The following is a 19,018-nucleotide window of genomic DNA, read 5'->3' as shown; positions in this document are numbered from 1 at the left end:
GCGGAGGAAAACCGGGCCCGCTGGTACCTATAGTACTACTACTAAAAAAATACCCCAATAAAAACATAAGACACACACCTTGAAAGTATAACTTTAATGCATACATCCACACCTCCATATACACATACTTACCTTATGTTCACACGAGGGTCGGTCCTCTTCTCCATGTAGAATCCATGGTGTACCTGTTGAAAAAAATTATACTCCCAAAATCCAGGGTAGAAGGCTCTTCTTGTAATCCATTTGTAATCCAGGTACTTGTCAAAATAAAAAAACGGACACCCGACCTCGCACTGAAAGGGGCCCCATGTTTTCACATGGGACCCCTTTCCCCGAATGCCAGAAACCCCCTCTGACTTATGTCTAAGAGGGTTCCATCAGCCAATCAGGGAGCGCCACATTGTGGCACCCTCCTGATTGCCGGGTGCTGCCTGTCATACAGTACAGGAGCACACAGCCAGTGTTACAATGTAGCGCCTATGCGCTCCATTATAACCAATGGTGGGAACTTTGTGGTCAGCGGTGAGGTTACTTTCGGTCAACCGCTGACCACAAAGTTCCCACCATTGGTTACAATGGAGCGCATAGGCGCTACATTGTAACACTGCCGTGTGCTGCCTGTCATACAGTACAGGAGCACACAGCCAATCAGGAGGGTGCCACAATGTGGCGCTCCCTGATTGGCTGATGGAACCCTCTTAGACATAAGTCAGAGGGGGTTTCTGGCATTCGGGGAAAGGGGTCCCATGTGAAAACATGGGGCCCCTTTCAGTGCGAGGTCGGGTGTCCGTTTTTTTTATTTTGACAAGTACCTGGATTACAATTGGATTACAAGAAGAGCCTTCTACCCTGGATTTTGGGAGTATAATTTTTTCAACAGGTACACCATGGATTCTACAAGGAGAAGAGGACCGACCCTCGTGTGAACATAAGGTAAGTATGTGTATATGGAGGTGTGGATGTATGCATTAAAGTTATACTTTCAAGGTGTGTGTCTTATGTTTTTATTGGGGTATTTTTTTAGTAGTAGTACTACTACAGGTACCAGCGGGCCCGGTTTTCCTCCGCATGCTGGTAATTCTGGTTCTCCAAGTACCAGCTTGCGGGGGAGGCTTGCTGGGACTTGTAGTACTGCTACTAAAAACAATATTCATTTTTTTACAAAACGGCTATCCGCCTCCCATCCGCAGCCCTTGGATGGGGGGGGGGGGGGGGGGGGACAGCCTCGGGCTTCACCCCTGGTCCTTGGGTGGCTGGAGGGGGGGACCCCTTGATTGAAGGGGTCCCCACTCCTCCAGGGTACCCCGGCCAGGGGTGACTAGTTGGTTATGTAATGCCAGGGCCGCCGGGACCTATATAAAAAGTGTCCCCCGGCTATGGCATTATTTATCTGGCTAGTGGAGCCCGGTGCTGGTTTCAGAAATACGGGGGACCCTTACGCTTTTTGTCCCCCGTATTTTTGGAACCAGGACCAGGCGCAGAGCCCGGTGCTGGTTGTTTAAATATGGGGGAACCTCTATCATTTCCCCCCCATATTTTTGCAACCAGGATCGGCTCAAAGAGCCCGAGGCTGGTTTGGCTTAGGAGGGGGGACCCTACGCAATTTTTTTATTTTTTATTTTAACAGATTTTTTTAATTTACAAGGTGCACAATGAAGCCCAGCACGGATCTCTCAGATCCGGCCGAGATTCATTGTATTAAAGTCGGCAGTGTTTTACAAGTCACTCACGTAAAACACTGCCAAAAAAACCGAATGACATCGGTAAAACCGAAAATGCAGAATACGGCAGCTTAGTAAATTAGTCGTACTAAATTCAAAAAGTTGCAACTTTACACTTTCGATGTCATTCGTGATTGAACTTTGACCTCAAACGGGAAAATACGATTTTTAGTAAATATACCCCACTGTCTTATTTTTTTTTTTTGTCAAAAAAAATAAGAATTTACTTACCGATAATTCTATTTCTCGTAGTCCGTAGTGGATGCTGGGGACTCCGTAAGGACCATGGGGAATAGCGGCTCCGCAGGAGACTGGGCACAAAAGTAAAGCTTTAGAACTACCTGGTGTGCACTGGCTCCTCCCCCTATGACCCTCCTCCAAGCCTCAGTTAGGATACTGTGCCCGGACGAGCGTACACAATAAGGAAGGATTTTGAATCCCGGGTAAGACTCATACCAGCCACACCAATCACACCATATAACTCGTGATCTAAACCCAGTTAACAGCATGATAACAGAGGAGCCTCTAGAAAAGATGGCTCACTACAGCAATAACCCGATTTTTTGGTAACAATAACTATGTACCAGTATTGCAGACAATCCGCACTTGGGATGGGCGCCCAGCATCCACTACGGACTACGAGAAATAGAATTATCGGTAAGTAAATTCTTATTTTCTCTAACGTCCTAAGTGGATGCTGGGGACTCCGTAAGGACCATGGGGATTATACCAAAGCTCCCAAACGGGCGGGAGAGTGCGGATGACTCTGCAGCACCAAATGAGAGAACTCCAGGTCCTCCTCAGCCAGGGTATCAATTTTGTAGAATTTTACAAACGTATTTGCTCCTGACCAAGTAGCTGCTCGGCAAAGTTGTAAAGCCGAGACCCCTCGGGCAGCCGCCCAAGATGAGCCCACCTTCCTTGTGGAGTGGGCATTTACAGATTTTTGGCTGTGGCAGGCCTGCCACAGAATGTGCAAGCTGAATTGTACTACAAATCCAACGAGCAATAGTCTGCTTAGAAGCAGGAGCACCCAGCTTGTTGGGTGCATACAGGATAAACAGCGAGTCAGATTTTCTGACTCCAGCCGTCCTGGAAACATTTTCAGGGCCCTGACAACGTCTAGCAACTTGGAGTCCTCCAAGTCCCTAGTAGCCGCAGGCACCACAATAGGTTGGTTCAGGTGAAACGCTGAAACCACCTTAGGTAGAAACTGAGGACGAGTCCTCAATTCCGCCCTGTCCGAATGGAAAATCAGATAAGGGCTTTTACAGGATAAAGCCGCCAATTCTGACACGCGCCTGGCCCAGGCCAGGGCCAACAGCATGACCACTTTCCATGTGAGATATTTTAACTCCACAGATTTAAGTGGTTCAAACCAATGTGACTTTTGGAAACCAAAAACTACATTGAGATCCCAAGGTGCCACTGGAGGCACAAAAGGAGGCTGTATATGCAGTACCCCTTTTACAAACGTCTGAACTTCAGGGACTGAAGCTAGTTCTTTTTGGAAGAAAATTGACAGGGCCGAAATTTGAACCTTAATGGACCCCAATTTCAGGCCCATAGACACTCCTGTTTGCAGGAAATGTAGGAATCGACCCAGTTGAATTTCCTCCGTCGGGCCTTACTGGCCTCGCACCACGCAACATATTTTCGCCAATGCGGTGATAATGTTTTGCGGTTACATCCTTCCTGGCTTTGATCAGGATAGGGATGACTTCATCCGGAATGCCTTTTTTCCTTCAGGATCCGGCGTTCAACCGCCATGCCGTCAAACGCAGCCGCTGTAATTCTTGGAACAGACAGGGTCCTTGCTGGAGCAGGTCCCTTCTTAGAGGTAGAGGCCACGGATCCACCGTGAGCATCTCTTGAAGTTACGGTTACCAAGTCCTTCTTGGCCAATCCGGAGCCACGAATATAGTGCTTACTCCTCTCCATCTTATCAATCTCAGTACCTTGGGTATGAGAGGCAGAGGAGGGAACACATACACTGACTGGTACACCCACGGTGTTACCAGAGCGTCTACAGCTATTGCCTGAGGGTCCCTTGGCCTGGCGCAATACCTGTCGAGTTTTTCCCAACGGTTTATAATCATGTGGAAGACTTCTGGGTGAAGTCCCCACTCTCCTGGGTGGAGGTCGTGTCTGCTGAGGAAGTCTGCTTCCCAGTTGTCCACTCCCGGAATGAATACTGCTGACAGTGCTATCACATGATTTTCCGCCCAGCGAAGAATCCTTGCAGCTTCTGCCATTGCCCTCCTGCTTCTTGTGCCACCCTGTCTGTTTACGTGGGTGACTGCCGTGATGTTGTCCGACTGGATCAACACCGGCTGACCTTGAAGCAGAGGTCTTGCTAAGCTTAGAGCATTGTAAATGGCCCTTAGCTTCAGGATATTTATGTGAAGTGATGTCTCCAGGCTTGACCATAAGCCCTGGAAATTCCTTCCCTGTGTGACTGCTCCCCAGCCTCGCAGGCTGGCATCCGTGGTCACCAGGACCCAGTCCTGAATGCCGAATCTGCGGCCCTCTAGAAGATGAGCACTCTGCAACCACCACAGGAGGGACACCCTTGTCCTTGGTGACAGGGTTATCCGCTGATGCATCTGAAGATGCGACCCGGACCATTTGTCCAGCAGGTCCCACTGGAAAGTTCTTGCGTGGAATCTGCCGAATGGGATTGCTTCGTAGGAAGCCACCATTTTACCCAGAACCCCTGTGCATTGATGCACTGAGACTTGGCTCGGTTTTAGGAGGTTCCTGACTAGCTTGGATAACTCCCTGGCTTTCTCCTCCGGGAGAAACACCTTTTTTTTTTTTTTGGACTGTGTCCAGGATCATCCCTAGGAACAGAAGACGAGTCGTCGGAACCAGCTGCGATTTTGGAATATTGAGAATCCAATCGTGCTGCCGCAACACTACCTGAGATAGTGCTACACCGACCTCCAACTGTTCCCTGGATCTTACCCTTATCAGGGAATCGTCCAAGTAAGGGATAACTAAAATTCCCTTCCTTCGAAGGAATATCATCATTTCGGCCATTACCTTGGTAAAGACCCGGGGTGCCGTGGACCATCCATACGGCAGCGTCTGAACTGATAGTGACAGTTCTGTACCATAAACCTGAGGTACCCTTGGTGAGAAGGGTAAATTGGGACATGAAGGTAAGCATCCTTGATGTCCCGAGACATCATGTAGTCCCCTTCTTCCAGGTTCGCAATCACTGCTCTGAGTGACTCAATCTTGAATTTGAACCTCTGTATGCAAGTGTTCAAAGATTTTAGATTTAGAATCGGTCTCACCGAGCCGTTCGGCTTCGGTACCACAACAGTGTGGAATAATACCCCGTTCCCTGTTGCAGGAGGGGTACCTTGATTATCACCTGCTGGGAATACAGCTTGTGAATGGCTTCCAAAACTGTCTCCCTGTCAGAAGGAGACATCGGTAAAGCCGACTTTAGGAAACGGCGAGGGGGAGACGTCTCGAATTCCAATTTGTACCCCTGAGATATCACCTGAAGGATCCAGGGGTCTACTTGCGAGTGAGCCCACTGCGCGCTGAAATTCATTGAGACGGGCCCCCCACCGTGCCTGATTCTGCTTGTAAAGCCCCAGCGTCATACTGAGGGCTTGGCAGAGGCGGGAGAGGGTTTCTGTTCCTGGGAACTGGCTGATTTCTGCAGCCTTTTTCCTCTCCCTCTGTCACGGGGCAGAAATGAGGAACCTTTTGCCCGCTTGTCCACGAAAAGACTGCGCCTGATAATACGGCGTCTTCTCATGTTGAGAGGCGACCTGGGGTACAAACGTGGATTTCCCAGCTGTTGCCGTGGCCACCAGGTCTGAAAGATCGACCCCAAATAACTCCTCCCCTTAATAAGGCAATACTTCCAAATACCGTTTGGAATCCGCATCACCTGACCACTGTCGTGTCCATAACCCTCTACTGGTAGAAATGGACAACGCACTTAGACTTGATGCCAGTCGGCAAATATTCCGCTGTGCATCACGCATATATAGAAATGCATCTTTTAAATGCTCTATAGGCAAAAATATACTGTCCCTATCTAGGGTATCAATATTTTCAGTCAGGGAATCCGACCACGCCAACCCAGCACTGCACATCCAGGCTGAGGCGATTGCTGGTCGCAGTATAACACCAGTATGTGTGTAAATACCTTTTAGGATGCCCTCCTGCTTTCTATCAGCAGGATCCTTAAGGGCGGCCATCTCAGGAGAGGGTAGAGCCCTTGTTCTTACAAGCGTGTGAGCGCTTTATCCACCCTAGGGGGTGTTTCCCAACGCACCCTAACCTCTGGCGGGAAAGGATATAATGCCAATAACATTTTAGAAATTATCAGTTGTTATCGGGGGAAAACCACGCATCATCACACACCTCATTTAATTTCTCAGATTCAGGAAAACTACAGGTAGTTTTTCCTCACCGAACATAATACCCCTTTTTGGTGGTACTCGTATTATCAGAAATATGTAAAACATTTTTCATTGCCTCAATCATGTAACGTGTGGCCCTACTGGAAGTCACATTTGTCTCTTCACCGTCGACACTGGAGTCAGTATCCGTGTCGGCGTCTATATCTGCCATCTGAGGTAACGGGCGCTTTAGAGCCCCTGACGGCCTATGAGACGTCTGGACAGGCACAAGCTGAGTAGCCGGCTGTCTCATGTCAACCACTGTCTTTAATACAGAGCTGACACTGTCACGTAATTCCTTCCAACAGTTCATCCACTCAGGTGTCGACCCCCTAGGGGGTGACATCACTATTACAGGCAATCTGCTCCGTCTCCACATCATTTTTCTCCTCATACATGTCGACACAAACGTACCGACATACAGCACACACACAGGGAATGCTCTAATAGAGGACAGGACCCCACTAGCCCTTTGGGGAGACAGAGGGAGAGTTTGCCAGCACACACCAGAGCGCTATATATATACAGGGATAACCTTATATAAGTGTTTTTCCCCTTATAGCTGCTGTATCTTTAATACTGCGCGTAATTAGTGCCCCCCCCTCTCTTTAACCCTTTCTGTAGTGTAGTGACTGCAGGGGAGAGCCAGGGAGCTTCCCTCCAACGGAGCTGTGAGGGAAAATGGCGCCAGTGTGCTGAGGAGATAGGCTCCGCCCCCTTATCGGCGGCCTTATCTCCCATTTTTCTATGTATTCTGGCAGGGGTTAAATTCATCCATATAGCCCAGGAGCTATATGCGATGCATTTTTTGCCATCCAAGGTGTTTTTATTGCGTCTCAGGGCGCCCCCCCCCCAGCGCCCTGCACCCTCAGTGACCGGAGTGTGAAGTGTGCTGAGAGCAATGGCGCACAGCTGCAGTGCTGTGCACTACCTTGTTGAAGACAGGACGTCTTCTGCCGCCGATTTTCCGGACCTCTTCTGTCTTCTGGCTCTGTAAGGGGGCCGGCGGTGCGGCTCTGGGACCCATCCATGGCTGGGCCTGTGATCGTCCCTCTGGAGCTAATGTCCAGTAGCCTAAGAAGCCCAATCCACTCTGCACGCAGGTGAGTTCGCTTCTTCTCCCCTTAGTCCCTCGATGCAGTGAGCCTGTTGCCAGCAGGTCTCACTGAAAATAAAAAACCTAAAACTAAACTTTTCACTAAGCAGCTCAGGAGAGCCACCTAGTGTGCACCCTTCTCGTTCGGGCACAAAAATCTAACTGAGGCTTGGAGGAGGGTCATAGGGGGAGGAGCCAGTGCACACCAGGTAGTTCTAAAGCTTTACTTTTGTGCCCAGTCTCCTGCGGAGCCGCTATTCCCCATGGTCCTTACGGAGTCCCCAGCATCCACTTAGGACGTTAGAGAAAATACCATAGGGCTTATTTTCGGGGTAGGGCTTATTTCTATTAACCTTGACAGCAAATTGTGCCCACTTGTCTGCCCAGCCATAATTTGTGCCCACTTGTCTGCCCAGCCGTAATTTGTGCACACTTCTCTGGCCTCATTACTTTACATTAGACATCATTACTGCCCACAGCCATTCCTGCAGCCCCCTGCTTTCACTCACCTTCTCTCAGCGGCTCCTGGATCTCTTTTCCCCTCTGCGTCGCTCAGCTCACTGAATGACGCTGGCGCGACCTTTGGGTCACGCCAGCGTCACTCATGTGGGAGAGACCTGCGGAGGGGTAGTTTCGACAGTGCCTGACTGGCTGGCTGTTAATGCGCCGAGCCAGCCAGGCGCTGTCTCTCTCCTCTGGCAACGGGGGTGATGGAAGCTCCATCACCCCATTTCAAGATTAAAAAAAAAAAAAAAATTAATTAAAAAAAAAAAGAAAAAAAAACAGTGAAAGGTTTGTGTACTGAAGCCCGGGCCCTGTGATACTGGCGGCAGCCATTTCATGCGAGGGAGCGGAGCTGGGTAGTTTACTGTAGCGCAAGGACCAGGCAAAATGGGGATTTAGATAGGGCTTACTTTCGGGGTAGGGCTTATTTTGGACAATTTATGAAAAGTGAAGGTAGGGCTTATTTTCGGGGTAGGTCCTATTATCGGGGAAACACGGTAACTTATTTTAAAAAAACAAACACTTGATACCTTTATTTTGGGAAAACTCCATTATGAAGGGTTATCAACATTTGTAAAATTAACCCCCCCCAATACGGTAGCATATTGAAAGATAACCATTAAGAAGATGTTAACACCAACACTTATTAATCACTTTCATTAAACACTAATGTAGTAGCATTATTAGCTAAAAGCACTAGTTGTGGATTTTAGAGAATTAACATGTTCAGAATTGTCTGATTAATACTAGACTAGAACATTCAATTAGCTGTAGAAATGAAAGAAAAAAAGAAAAAAAAAAAAAAAAAAAAAAAAAAAAAAGAGCTGAGAAGTATTATTATTATTATTTTTAAATTACCATTATAGCCACGTGTATATATTACTGACCCATCCAGGGTTCTCTCCAGAGCCTCACAGGTGAAATACCTAACATTTTTATGAAATGTGTCAGTCTGTTGCAATGTTCATAACTTACAAATGGGGATCTCTGCAGCAGTCATCAGTTTCAACTCCTTATTCAATCCCTCCCACTCAGTGTGACTTAGGTTAGTTACGCACTATGCCAGAGGTTCCCAAACGCGGTCCTCAAGGCACCCCAACGGTCCAGGTTTTAAATGTATCCATGCTTGGCCACAGGTGACTTAATTAGCACCTCAGTCAATTTGATTTAACCATCTGTGCTGAGCCATGGATATACCTAAATCCTGGACTGTTGGAGTGCCTTGAGGACCGCATTTGGGACTCTCTGCACTATGCAATATATTGTCTGTTCAGCAGTCAAACAATCCGTTGCATAGTGCATCCGAGCGTATGTGAATAAAGAAAATATGGCTAAACAATGTTGTTCAGACATATCTGATCAGCACTCCTGCACAGCAGACATATTGTTTCATCGGCATTTGTATGCAGGCGACCAGCCCAATAGGTGGCCGCAGGAGCAGCTGACAGTGACATAACTGGGAAAGCAAATTTAAACGTCTGCTCAGACATATCTAGCATCCAAATGGTACAGGCTCACCAGAATCTGCTGTCTGGTCAGCAGATAAATCTTTCAGCTGTGTAGGCAGCCAAGGTATCAGAGCGGCCGGAACATTCTGTGTATATGTGCTCTCCATAGCTCATGTTGTTATGCACTTTTCAGTGCATACACATTAAATCAGAGATGCCATTTCCAGGAAAAATAAGATTTTACTTACCAGTAAATCTATTTCTCGTAGTCCGTAGAGGATGCTGGGGACTCCGTAAGGACCATGGGGAATAGACAGGCTCCGCAGGAGATAGGGCACTTTAAGAGAGCTTTGGATTCTGGGTGTGCACTGGCTCCTCCCTCTATGTCCCTCCTCCAGACCTCAGAGAAACTGTACCCAGAGGAGATGAACAGTACGAGGAAAGGATTTTTGTAAATCTAAGGGCAAGATTCATACCAGCCACACCAATCACACCGTATAACTTGTGATAAACTACCCAGTTAACAGTATGAACAATAACATAGCTTCGGTTCAAACCCGATCAACTATAACATAACCCTTATTTAAGCAATAACTATATACAAGCATTGCAGAAGAAGTCCGCACTTGGGACGGGCGCCCAGCATCCACTACGGACTACGAGAAATAGATTTACCGGTAAGTAAAATCTTATTTTCTGTAAAGTCCTAGAGGATGCTGGGGACTCCATAAGGACCATGGGGATTATACCAAAGCTCCCAAACGGGCGGGAGAGTGCGGATGACTCTGCAGCACCGATTGAGCATACAGGAGGTCCTCCTCAGCCAGGGTATCAAACTTATAGAACTTTGCAAAGGTGTTTGACCCCGGCCAAGTAGCTGCTCGGCACAGTTGTAGTGTCGAGACCCCTCGGGCAGCCGCCCAAGAAGAGCCCACCTTCCTAGTGGAATGGGCCTTAACCGATTTAGGCAATGGCAATCCTGCCGAAAAATGCGCCTGCTGAATCGTGTTACAGATCCAGCGAGCAATAGTCTACTTTGAAGCAGGAGCGCCAACCTTGTTGGCCGCATACAGAACAAACAGAACTTCGGTCTTCCTGATCCTAGCCGTTCTGGTCACATAAATCTTCAAAGCCCTGACCACATGCAGGGACTCGGAATCCTCCAAGTCCCGTGTAGCCACAGGCACGACAATAGGTTGGTTCAAAAGAAAAGAGGAGACCACTTTTGGCAGAAAGTGAGGACGAGTCCTCAACTCTGCCCTATTCACGTGAAAAACCAAGTATGGGATTTTATGTGATAAAGCCACCAATTCTGAAACACGTCTTGCCGAAGCCAATGCCAACAACATGACCACTTTCCACGCGAGGTATTTCAACTCCACAGTTTTGAGTGGTTCAAACCAAGGTGACTTGAGGAAACGTAACACCACGTTAAGATCCCAAGGCGCCACCGGAGGCACAAAGGGAGGCTGACTATGCAGCACACCTTTCACAAAAGTCTGTACTTCAGGAAGAGAAGCTAATTCTCTTTGGAAGAAAATAGATAAGGCCGAAATTTGGACCTTTATGGACCCTAATTTTAGGCCCAAAGTCACTCCTGTTTGAAGAAAGTGAAGTAGACGCCCATATGGAACTCCTCCGCAGGAGCAGCTCTGGCCTCACACCAAAAAACATATTTTCGCCATATACGGTGATAATGTTTTAACGTCACGTCTTTCCTAGCCTTGATCAGGGTAGGAATGACCTCCTCCGGAATCCGTCAAACGCAGCAAGTCTTGGAACAGACAGTGCCCCTGCCGCAGCAGGTCCTGCCTTAGAGGAAGAGGCCACGGATCTTCTGTGAGCAACTCTTGCAGCTCCGGATACCAAGTCCTCCGTGGCCAATCTGGAACAATGAGGATTGTTCTGACCCTGCTTATTCTTATTATTCTCAACACTTTGGGTATGAGAGGAAGAGGAGGAGACGCATAGACCGATCCGAACACCCAGCACACACCCCAGCGCAATGACCCTGGAGACCAACACAAAATGTTTTTCCCCCAGCCGCGCTGTATAATATGTTATCCGCCAATTATGTGCCCCCCCTCTCTTTTAATCACCCCTTCACCGTGTGTAAGCAGGGGAGAGTCCGGGGAGCTTCCTCTCTGCGGTGCTGTGGAGAAGCCCCGCCCCCTCGGCGGCAGGCTTCTGTCCCGCTCAAACTTACTAAAATATGGTGGGGGCTCTTTTATATACATGTACAGTGCCCCCCTGTACATGTATATTGTCTTTTGCCATAATAGAGGTGTTATATTGCTGCCCAGGGCCCCCCCCTGCAGCCTTACAGTGACCGGAGTATGTGAGGTGTATGAGAGCAATGACGCACAGCTGCAGTGCTGTGCGTTACCTCAGTGAAGCTGAAGGCTTCTGCCGCCTGACGTCTTCTGACTTCGGTTCTTCTGGCTCTGTGAGGAGAACGGCTCTGGGGGTGGACGCCCAGTAAGAACCTGCGTTCACCCCCTCTGGAGGTAATGGTGTCCAGTAGCCGAGGAAGCAGAGCCTATCTTAGACAAGAAGGTCTGCCCCTCTCTCCTCAGTCCGTCGATGCAGGGAGCCTGTTGCCAGCAGTGCTCCCTGTAAAAATATAGAAAAAACCCAAACAAAAATGCTTCTAGGCAGAGAACTCAGGAGAGCTCTCTGCAGTGCACCCATCCTGCTCTGGGCACAGTGTAAAACTGAGGTCTGGAGGAGGGGCATAGAGGGAGGAGCCAGTGCACACCCAGAGTCCAAAGCTTTCTTAAAGTGCCCTATCTCCCCTGCGGAGCCCGTCTATTCCCCATGGTCCTTACGGAGTCCCAGCATCCTCAAGGACGTTAGAGAAACAGTAATGTAGCATTTTGTATGCAGATACAGCTGCACACAGAATAAAGGCATAGCATTTTAATCAGCAGAGTCTACATGTGTATCTTATCCACATAGCAATGCGAATAAGATGAATTTTCCGGGGTGGGGGGGTGGGGGGAGGAATGCACAAAAACTACTAAGTGTGACTAGAAGGGCTGTTTAACGTGATTGCAGCAACGATGAGAGAGAGAACACATCTGTATTAACAGACAGTAACTAAAAGAATGTGCAGTACTCTCTAATGTGCCCTACACACTGGCAGATCCGCCGCCGAGCTGTCCGACGGCAGATACGGCCGACGGGGGAAATCATCCATATTGGCCTGCATGCACAAGCGACAGGGCACCAATAAGAACGAGCGCAGGGCCTGCATCGTTGCTGCCTCCACACTGCAAGATATGAACGGTATCTTGTTCATATCTTTCAGTAATATCGGCCCTTAAGTTATCAAGTTCTAAAATACAAGTTTTTACAAACTTGAGCAACAAAAGCTAAAACAATCTTTAGACTGTATAAGGTACTGTAGCCTACATGTTACTTTTGTAAAGGTCTATGCAGAAGGCTTTTCCCTGGAAGTGAAGGCTGGCACACGTGAGATCCAATGGCTGCGCCTGTACTACAGGCAAGCTGTGTCGCTGCCCGGCAGAAAGGCACTTGCATAGCCATATTGTTACAGTTTTTCTCTTCACCAGGAGCTACTGTCCAGGAAAGGGACCCTGAAAAGTAATTCCTTATTGCTGTGGTATGCTGCTATAAGGAACGATAATTTTGAGGCCTTCAAAGGGGTTCACTACGGCTGGCCGGCGATCGGGCTCCCGGCGACCAGCATACCGGCGCCGGGAGGCCGACCGCCGGCTTACTGACAGTGTGGCGAGCGCAAATGAGCCCCTTGCGGGCTCGCTGCGCTCGCTACACTATTTTATTCTCCCTCTATGGGGGTCGTGTACCCCCACGAGGGAAAATAAGTGTCGGTATGCCGGCTGTCGGGCTCCCGGCGCCAGTATACTGAGCGCCGGGAGCCCGACCGCCGGCATACAGAAGACCACCCCTTCAAAGCTACCAATGACAAAAAGGTCTCTCAACGAGTCATTTGAATGCTCATGAGAAAAACGTACAAAAACAAACTGTGTTACTCACAAATATTTACACACCAGTTAATAAACAGTAAAGCACCTGCCACAGATCAAAGGAAATCAAACTTCAGGTTATTACCACATACCGGATTCATAATGAACTCAATTTATCCTGCTCTTAAGGCCCATACACACTGGGCGATTTTGAGCTGAAAGCAGGTCACTTTTGGTGTTTTGAGCTGCTTTCAGCTCAGAGCCGCCCAGTGTGTATGGACAAGCGATGAGCGTTGATGCACGCTTCCACTTCATCGCTGGCGGCCGCCGTTCATCTACTGGTATTACCAGTAGATGAACGGCAGGGTGAGCGGCTTTCTATATCGTCCTGCTATGGAAAGCCGCTCACATCGCTGGGCAGGGGGGAAAATAGCTCAGTGTGTAGGCACTGAGCGATTTTCAGCCCAGCGATGTCAGCGATCATCGCTGTTCATACACGCTGGGCAAAAACGCCTAGTGTGTATGCTCCTTTAGGAACAACAGAAACCACATGTATTATATTTGTGTGACATGTAGAACGTAATTGGTCATTGCACTGTATAGAAATGAGAAATAGTTGTTTTCTAATTTAGCATTTAGAGGCAACTTTACATACAGTAATAATTAAAGTAAGGCGACTACATTTATAGAGCTCTTTAAATTAGTTTTAGAGTATATTCGCAGATTAGGATTAGCTCAGAACTTCAGCAGATTCCTTGCGCTAATCCTCACAGTTACCCCTCAATGCACCTGTGAGATTATCTTTCTTAAATGCCAAGAGCTCATACGGAGTTGGGAGTAAAGGCGAGTACACACTAGGCTATTCTGGAATGCTAGCGATGGACGACTATATAGTTCAGGGGTGGCCAACCCGCGGCTCTCAAGCCGCATGCGGCTCTTTCATCCTCCGCATGCGTCTCGATCCGCACCCGGCCACCGCTGCGCTACTTCTAAGGACTCTCAGCGGCGTGTGAAGAGAGGGGAGGAGAGCACGCCTCTCTTGCCCCTCTGACTCCTGTGGCGATGTCTAGCTTCAATTTGGTGCCGGACCATGAGCCAATCAGAGCTTGCGGTCTGGCAGCTAAGGCTCCCGATTGGCTCACGGGCCGGCGCTGAATTGAAGATATACACCGCAGCCGGAGTCAGAGGAACAGGAGAGGCGCGCGCTCTCCTCCCCTCCCAGCAGCAGCATGGTGAGCAGCACTTGGGGGGGGGGATGCCACTGTGGGGACATGTGTATCTGCACTGGGGGGCATAGTTGGCACTGTGGGTGCAAGTGTATCTGCGCTGGGGGCATGACTGGCACTGTGGGGGGCATGCGTCTCTGCACTGGGGGCATAGCTAGCATTGTGGGGGCATGTGTGTTTGCACTGGGGGCATAGCTGGCACTGTGGGGGCAAGTGTATCTGCGCTTGGGGCATAGCTGGCACTGTGGGGGCACGTCCCTGCACTGGGGGCATATCTGGCTCTCTGGAGGGGCATGTGTATGCGCTGGGGGCATAGCTGGCACTGTGGGTGCATGTGTCTCTGCACTGGAGGCATATCTGGCACTGTGGTGGCATGCGTCTCTGCACTGGAGGCATAGCTGGCACTGTGGGGGCATGCGTGTCTGCACTGGGGCATAGCTGGCACTGTGGGGGCATGTGTATCTGCACTGGGGGCATAGCTGGCACTGTGGGGGCATGTGTATCTGGCACTGGGGGTATATATGGCACTGTTAGGACATGTGTATCTGGCACTGGGGGCATAGCTGGCACTGTGGGGACATGTGTATCTGGCACTGTGGGGACATGTGTATCTGGCACTGTGGGGACATGTGTATCTGGCACTGGGGGCATAGCTGGCACTGTGGGGACATGTGTATCTGGCACTGGGGGCATAGCTGGCACTTTGGGGGCATGTGCATCTGACACTGGGCGCATAGCTGGCACTGTGGGGGCATGTGCATCTGGCACTGGGCGCATAGCTGGCACTGTGAGGGCATGTGTATCTGGCACTGGGGGCATAGCTGGCACTGTGGGGGCATGTGTATCTGGCACTGGGCGCATAGCTGGCACTGTAGGGGCATGTGTATCTGGCACTGGGGGCATAGCTGGCACTGTGGGGGCATGAGTATCTGGTTCTGTGGGGGCATGAGTATCTGGTACTGTGTGGACATATGTGTATCTGGCACTGTGGAGGCACCCATTTATTGGCATTTTTATATGTATGTAGCACTGTACTGGGGCATTATATGTATGTGGCACTGTACAACATGACTAAAAACAGGGTTATGACACAAGGTCTTACGCCTACAAATGTTATACCAAAAGGTGCGCGCACAAAAATGGGGTGTGGCTTTGTGAAAACTAGGCCACGCCCCAATTTTTGGACGCACGCCTACGGCACGCGCATGATAGTGGCTCTTGCCCTTTACTACGGATCTTTTCTGGCTCATTGCTTCTGACTGGTTGATCACCCCTGATATAGTTGAGTGATATAGCGTTCAACAAAATAGTGCGTACACACTGAACGGGGTGTAGTACGGTATGCCGGCGGCCGGGCTCCTGGCAACCAGCATACCGGCGCCGGGAGCCCGACCGCCGGCATACCGACAGTGTGGCGAGCGCAAATGAGCCCCTTGCGGGCTCGCTGCGCTCGCCACGCTGCGGGCACGGTGCACGCTATTTTATTCTCCCTCCAGGGGGGTCGTGGACCCCCACAAGGGAGAATATATGTCAGTATGCCGGGTGTCGGGATTCCGGCGCCGGTATACTGTGCGCCGGGATCCCGACATTCGGCATACAGAAGACCACCCCACTGAACGTTATCGTTCAATGATAACGTTCAGTGATGTCACCGCCGGCATGCAGTTCAGCCCGACATGGACGGGTTTATCGGTTATCGTTCACTGGTCACCAATATTACCCCCATACACAATGGACGACATAAGCTTAAAAATAAACGATAACGACATTTATGTTGTTATTGTTAGTTTTTTAGGCTGAAATCGCCTAGTGTGTACTCCCCTTAAAGCAACAAACAGCAAGTAACTGCACATGGACAATGCATGTTGCAATGTAAGGGATGCAAATACATTTGTTTTCATGCAGGGCAAATAATGGCTGCTTTTGCCCGTAACCCAAAAATCCTTGGGAGCTTAATTGTTACGTTGCAATTTAGATTTGAGTTAAGGGGGGTACTCATGGAGCGATAATCTAAACAATCTGACTAGATTGCTTAGATTGTACCCCTCACTGCGATAGCTGCGCATCGCTATCGCTGGTGCTAGATTGGCCTGCATGCAGGCTCTTAAGGCCTGTACACACTGGCCGATATATCGGCCGTTCTCTTGAACAGCCGATATACCGCGGGTCCGTCGGCCAGTGTGTACGACGGAGTTCACAGACGTATCGCGTCTGCCCCGCAGCACAGCCGACGGCCAATACATCTAACGATATATTGGCACGTCGCTGTGTGTGTACACGGCGGTCAGCCGCCGGTCCGTACACCTTCTGCGGCGGCCGATGGAGATTGACAGCTGATCTGGCTGCCCAGTTCATGACGTCAGTCCCCGACGGATCGGGCAGTGTGTATGCTCAACACACTGCCGATCCGTCCATAGATATATCTGCTGATCAATTGATCGGCAGATATATCTTCCAGTGTGTACCCACCTTTAGGATACGTCCCGCTCACATCTAATGCTGGGTACACATTGGCAGATATATTGGCCAATCAGTTGGTTGTCCAATGTCTTTTACCGATCTGCAGGTGTGTACAAGCAATGTCTGTGAAAGACGTCTTTCATATATATCTGCAGATCGCTTGAACTGCAGATATATCTGCCAGTGTGTAACTCTCTCTGTGCATGTTCCTTCTGCCCCACCTGCAGGGCAGCATGGGTTTGCCCATGTGCTCTTTTCCTTTACTCCCAACTCAGAATCACAAACCCAAGAGTGCCCACTTTCAATGGGCCTCCGTCTGTCTGTGCCAAGGTTGGGGATACAGAATCTGCTACTGTGAGCTCTCCACCAGTGCCAGCAACTAGATTTTCAGGCATACAAAGCTGAGTGCACGTCAGGTATACAAGAAACATGGCACCCAATTTCACTATGACGGTTTCTCATTTTTAAGTGTTAGGTGGCATAGAGCACTCACTGAGCTGCTTCTATACATAGCTAACAGGAGAATGGGCATTTTAACACTCGTTAGGACATTTACTTACATAATTATTCACGTTAGCAATACCACCCCTCCCCCCCCCAAAAAAAAAAACAGCCCTTATACACTCACACTGGTGGCTCTCCAGCTGTTGTGGCACAGCAACCCCAGCAGGTTCCCATAAAAGGCTGGGACTTGCAGCTCCACAACCACAATAGCTGCAGGTTATGGCATATGCAGCGTTTTATATTGCCCCTACCCCCCGTACTCACCCGGTGCCGGCGCTGCTCGCCCTCCTGCCTATCCTGTGTATATGTCACATTCCTTTTTAATCTATTCAAGCAGAAGTTTAAAACCTGACCCTCCCGCCAGAGCAGCCGCTGTACGGAAAGCCGCTGGGATCAAATAATTAGGCAAAGAGACCGGCAAACAGGCGCATGCGTATTATAACCTCATGGTTCTCCTGACAGCGTACTAACGCATAGCCCCTCCTCCAGGGCGGGACCCCAGCTGCCGGCAAGGGCTGGAAGATGGCGGCGCCCAACGACCAGGTGGTAGCCGGTGATTTCGGGTCATGGCTGGATCAGCGGCTAGAGGCGCTGGGGATGGATCCTGAGGTGTACCCGGCCTACATCCAGGGGGTGCTGCGGGAGGAGGACAATCCCGAGGAGAGGGACGAGGCGCTAAGGGGCATCCTGGCTGCTTTTCTGGTGAGACTAACGCTGGCTAAGACATGGGCATAGGGTGCTACGGCTGCCAGTGCCTTCCACCGGGGCGTGAGAGCGGCAGAGGGCTGCAGCTGGCATCGGAGATACCTTCTCATGCCACCCAGCGCAGGGGCTCTCCCTAGTAGTAGACCCATGTCATCACGCACACCCCGTAACATAGCTCAGGCATCCGCTTGCTCGGGCATGTTCTGCCGGCTGACTTTATGCGGTCATATACAGTAGCTGGAAAGCCCCGGTTTTCCTATTTGTGGTATAAAGTATACAAAGTACGGTATGTACCTGAATACTAACCAAGATCAGTCTACCTGCATTAGAAGTGGACGCTCTTACCTCTCTCTTTGTTAATGACCCATGTTGTTTTTGATCTTTATTAACAGTTTCTTAAATAGCGCAGCAAATTCGGTTGCGCTTTACAATTGGACACGTCACACAATGGTAAAACAAAACTGGGTAATAACAGTCATAGAAGTAGGAATGCCCTGCTTACAATCTATATAGTCTTTTTTTTTTTCCCCAATTGTAAAATGCTGGGACATATTCTGGAGCTTTTTAACTAAATGTCAGTGTATAATATGTACTTTCAAGGGATGTTTTAATTCTATTAAACACGTTGCTGTGGTCCTCCTTACCCAATATCAAAACAAGTTAAATGTCATAATTTATAATACTGTATAACTTCAATGGCCAAATTTACCTACTAAACCACACTCTTCATTAATACTGCCCCCTCTGTCACTTGACTCAAACGGTTCCGGTATGAATGGTCGACCATGTTATGGTCGACAGTCATTAGGTTGACCACTATTGGTCGACATTGACATGGTCGACATAGACACATGGTCGACACATGAAAATGTCGACATGAGTTTTTTAACTTTTTTTGGTGTTGTTTTTTGCGTAAAGTGACTGGGAACCCCAATTAGTGCACTGCTTCACTCGCCATGCTTCGGGCATGGTGC

At 49.3% G+C, this 19,018-nt stretch overlaps 2 protein-coding genes across 2 annotated transcripts in view; one reads left to right on the top strand and one right to left on the bottom strand.

Annotated features, from left to right (window-relative positions):
- Positions 1-17,535, bottom strand: part of DBF4B (DBF4B-CDC7 kinase regulatory subunit) — a 185,857-nt gene extending 168,322 nt beyond the window's left edge. Inside the window, exon 1 of the mRNA XM_063959972.1 lies at positions 17,464-17,535. The gene's annotated coding sequence lies outside the window, so the exon portion shown is untranslated. The remainder of the gene's footprint in view (positions 1-17,463) is intronic.
- Positions 17,536-17,802: 267 nt separating this feature from the next.
- The window catches only part of CCDC43 (coiled-coil domain containing 43), an 85,588-nt gene continuing 84,372 nt past the window's right edge, over positions 17,803-19,018 (top strand). The window contains exon 1 of the mRNA XM_063959974.1: positions 17,803-18,041. Within this exon, the coding sequence (XP_063816044.1) occupies positions 17,862-18,041 (180 nt within the window). The 5' untranslated portion in view covers positions 17,803-17,861. The remainder of the gene's footprint in view (positions 18,042-19,018) is intronic.

The sequence above is a fragment of the Pseudophryne corroboree genome, chromosome 3, assembly GCF_028390025.1.
Source record: "Pseudophryne corroboree isolate aPseCor3 chromosome 3, aPseCor3.hap2, whole genome shotgun sequence".
In the NCBI taxonomy this organism is placed as follows: Eukaryota; Metazoa; Chordata; class Amphibia; order Anura; family Myobatrachidae; genus Pseudophryne; species Pseudophryne corroboree.
Note: the sequence above shows the minus strand (reverse complement) of the source record. Positions and strands in the feature narration are given on the sequence as shown.